Source organism: Cyprinodon variegatus, unplaced genomic scaffold (assembly GCF_000732505.1).
Source record: "Cyprinodon variegatus isolate N-32 unplaced genomic scaffold, C_variegatus-1.0 Scaffold56, whole genome shotgun sequence".
Taxonomy (NCBI): domain Eukaryota; kingdom Metazoa; phylum Chordata; class Actinopteri; order Cyprinodontiformes; family Cyprinodontidae; genus Cyprinodon; species Cyprinodon variegatus.
Window position 1 is genome coordinate 961986 of NW_015150509.1, and position 3047 is coordinate 965032.

A 3047-nucleotide genomic window follows, 5' to 3' on the forward strand; every position below is an offset into this window, starting at 1 on the left:
ATATATATATATATATATATATATATATATATATATATATATATATATATATATAAATAAAATAAAGCCTTCAGATATTTCAACCCCGTTATACAAGTAGCACACAGATTGACAACGAGCATAAGACAGACTTCTGAATCTGAGCAGCAGCCAAGTCAACAGAAATGTACAAGGAACATTGAATCTGGAAATCTTGCAAATGACATTTTAAATCCATCAGAACACCGGAGAGATGAGTCAATACACGCAGATGTCCTTATGGCCACATTTCTAGGCGAAATCTAGCATATCTAGGGAAGTAAAAAAGTTCCTTTAAACACATGCGGGTAAATGTGGGTGGAAATTACCAAACAACAACAGCAAAAAAATAAACAGGTCCACCTCTGGAAGGCATTTTTTCCTCAAAGGTCATTGGCATCCTTGAAATGTTGGAGCATCTTCATCTATAAAAGACCAATCTTTGTGACAGAGCTCAAGCCCTGTCACATTAATCACTTTTCTGTGTGGCCAAACTCTGCGGGAAGGCTGGGGCTATTTGACTCCAGTCCCTTCATTAGTGTCATCACAGGAAGCTCTGGCTGTATCCAGAGCTCAGCTGGTGGGAGCAGGAACGGTAGGAGAGGCAGGATTGGGCTGCACATGTGCACCCACATACACACATACACACACATTCACACAAAGCCCTCTGATTTGCCTTGTTTCTTTCAACTTCATTTCGACTCGTTCTACATGACGTTTTCAAACAGCTGCATGGATCTCATCATGTTTTCATCCTGTGGGGAGATAGAAGATGAAGCGTTGAGTCACTCTGAAGTTTTTTTCCTGCAGCATGTCTGTAAATCTCATTGTCCAGCAGAATTGACAGTCAACAAACTCTAGTTTATGCCACTGCAGCACAAAGCTTCTGCTTTTTACATGTTATCCTTAAATTAAGCTGATTATTTTAAGCTTTTACAAAACTTCTCTTTAAATTCTGTATTGCAATTTAAGATTCAAAATAAGTTGCAAAATAACAGAACGTTCTTTTAAATAAATTGGTTGCCAATCTAAGGATTATTTTCTCTCAAAAGTTTTCCTTGTGTCACCTCTGTGAAATATGCATGTTGATTAGATAAAAGAGAAGTAGTGACATTTCTATGCTGTGTTATTTTGTTTGTTATACATCACACAGATTATGGGAAATACGGACCTCTTGACAGGCCAAGATAAACTCCTCCAAGGTCACCACTCCGTCTTTGTTCTTATCCATTTTCTGAAAGGAAAAAAAAAAGATATTTAGAGGTAATTTAAGGTTGCAATAAAACTTACTAATGTGAAGTACTGTCAAGAAAATATTTAACATTAGAATAAACTTGTGGGTAGCTCACAGGTGTTACAGATCTAACCCAGAAAGCTTGTCAAATAAGCAGAAAGCAGGAAGCACGTTCTTCCCAAATAAAACTGGAAATCTATATAGATGCCTTGTCTCGTTGCTGTTTCAGGCTGACATTTACTTCTCAGTTTTAACACAGAAGATTATATTGAACTTAGGCTTTGCTTAGCCTGTCTGATGTTTACAATTTTAGCTCATAAAAAGATATTGATTGGGGGGGAATGGGGTGTTTACTTGCATGTGGGAGAGAGAAGCTGGGCCAGGAGCTAAATGAAGGGGATCTTGAATAACAATTGGCTTCATAGGCAAGGCAAGGCAAGGCAAATTTATTTGTATAGCACTATTCAGTAGAAAGATAATGCAAAGTGCTTTACATGATTAAAATATAGGAAAATAACTGAACTAAAATAACGGAACTGAACGAGGGACATTACAGGTGGTGCAGGTGAAGCTGATATGAGTCTTCCAGATTGAATTCATGCTTAAGCTTCATTTCGTGTAAATTTAAGCTAACCAATTTTTGCTAAAAACCATACTTGTTCGATTAGTCTAACCTCACCTACAGAATAAACAATATATCTCTCTCATTTTGTAAAATATAAAGCCTTTTCTCATACTACAGCCATCTGAACAAATCTTTTTGACATTCATTTCAAGCCTAAATGTACCAGTTTGTGATGTGTGCTAGATATGAACCTGAAAAAAGGCATCCACATGCTGCTGTGGGACGTCTCCCTTTAGCGCTGGATAGGTGTACTTGCCCATCATGTCATAAATGGCCCTTACAATCTCTGTCATTTCCTGCATGAACACAATAAATGCCATGCTAAGAGCAGCATTTCAGATAACAATAACAACACTGTTAAAACTGTAAAGTCTCACCTCCCTGTTTATGTATCCATCTCTGTTGATGTCGTAAAGATGAAACGTCCACTCCAGCTTTTCCCTCAGGGTTCCCCTCAGTAGAATGGATAGCCCCATCACAAAGTCCTGCCAGCAGGAACAGGGAACACAGCAGAATGCAGCATAAATGCACCAAACCAAAGAAAAATGTATTTTTACATGTTTTATTATGGGTCCAAGCCCACAACGGTTTAGATTATGCAGCCGCAAAGAAGCAACATTTTCTGGACTATCCATGAAAGCATAGATTATGAAAGTATTTTAAATTTACTTCTTTTTTTTATTTCTCTTTTAATTAAAATGAAAACAATTGGATGCGTCACTTGGAGCTTGTACATTGCTACTCAAAAAAAAAGAAAAGAAAAAATAACACCACCTATCAGTAGGTGGTGCTATTTTTAAGACTGGTCTTTAACCATTAATTTTCTTTACAAAATGTTCCCGGGCAAACATATATATATTTTTTATTATTTACCCCCAAAAAATTCCCAATTTGGAGACATTAAAGAAAGCAACACCATTAAAATGTCATTTTACTATTTAAACATAAATTACAACAAAAACAAAAAAAACATTATTTTTAAAGATGAAAATAAATATAATTTAGAGGGATTTTTTTAACAGAAAAAATAGATTAAAGTTTTATTTCTAGCTAATTAAAACCCTACTTTACACATATTTCAGAAACATAACAGCTAACTGGATAAATGAATGATCCTAAAGGAGCCTACCCAGTCTGACAAACATTACCAACACAAGAAAACAAGAAAAA

The 3047-nt window shown here is 35.9% G+C and overlaps 1 protein-coding gene across 3 annotated transcripts in view; it reads right to left on the reverse strand.

Moving 5' to 3' along the window:
* Nucleotides 1-376: 376 nt before the first annotated feature.
* LOC107082561 (Kv channel-interacting protein 1-like) overlaps nucleotides 377-3047 on the reverse strand; it is an 11762-nt gene continuing 9091 nt past the window's right edge. The window contains exons 5-8 of one of the 3 annotated variants that reach the window (XR_001481144.1): nucleotides 2255-2362; nucleotides 2074-2173; nucleotides 1190-1258; nucleotides 377-773 (exon numbers count right to left, since the gene is read on the reverse strand). Coding sequence is in view for 2 of the 3 variants with exons in the window: in XM_015371315.1 (XP_015226801.1) it covers nucleotides 726-773; nucleotides 1190-1252; nucleotides 2069-2173; nucleotides 2255-2362 (324 nt within the window). In the remaining variant the exon portion in view is untranslated. Of the gene's footprint in view, nucleotides 774-1189; nucleotides 1259-2068; nucleotides 2174-2254; nucleotides 2363-3047 lie in introns of all 3 variants that reach the window. The other 2 variants (XM_015371315.1, XM_015371316.1) reach the window with 2 other exon arrangements.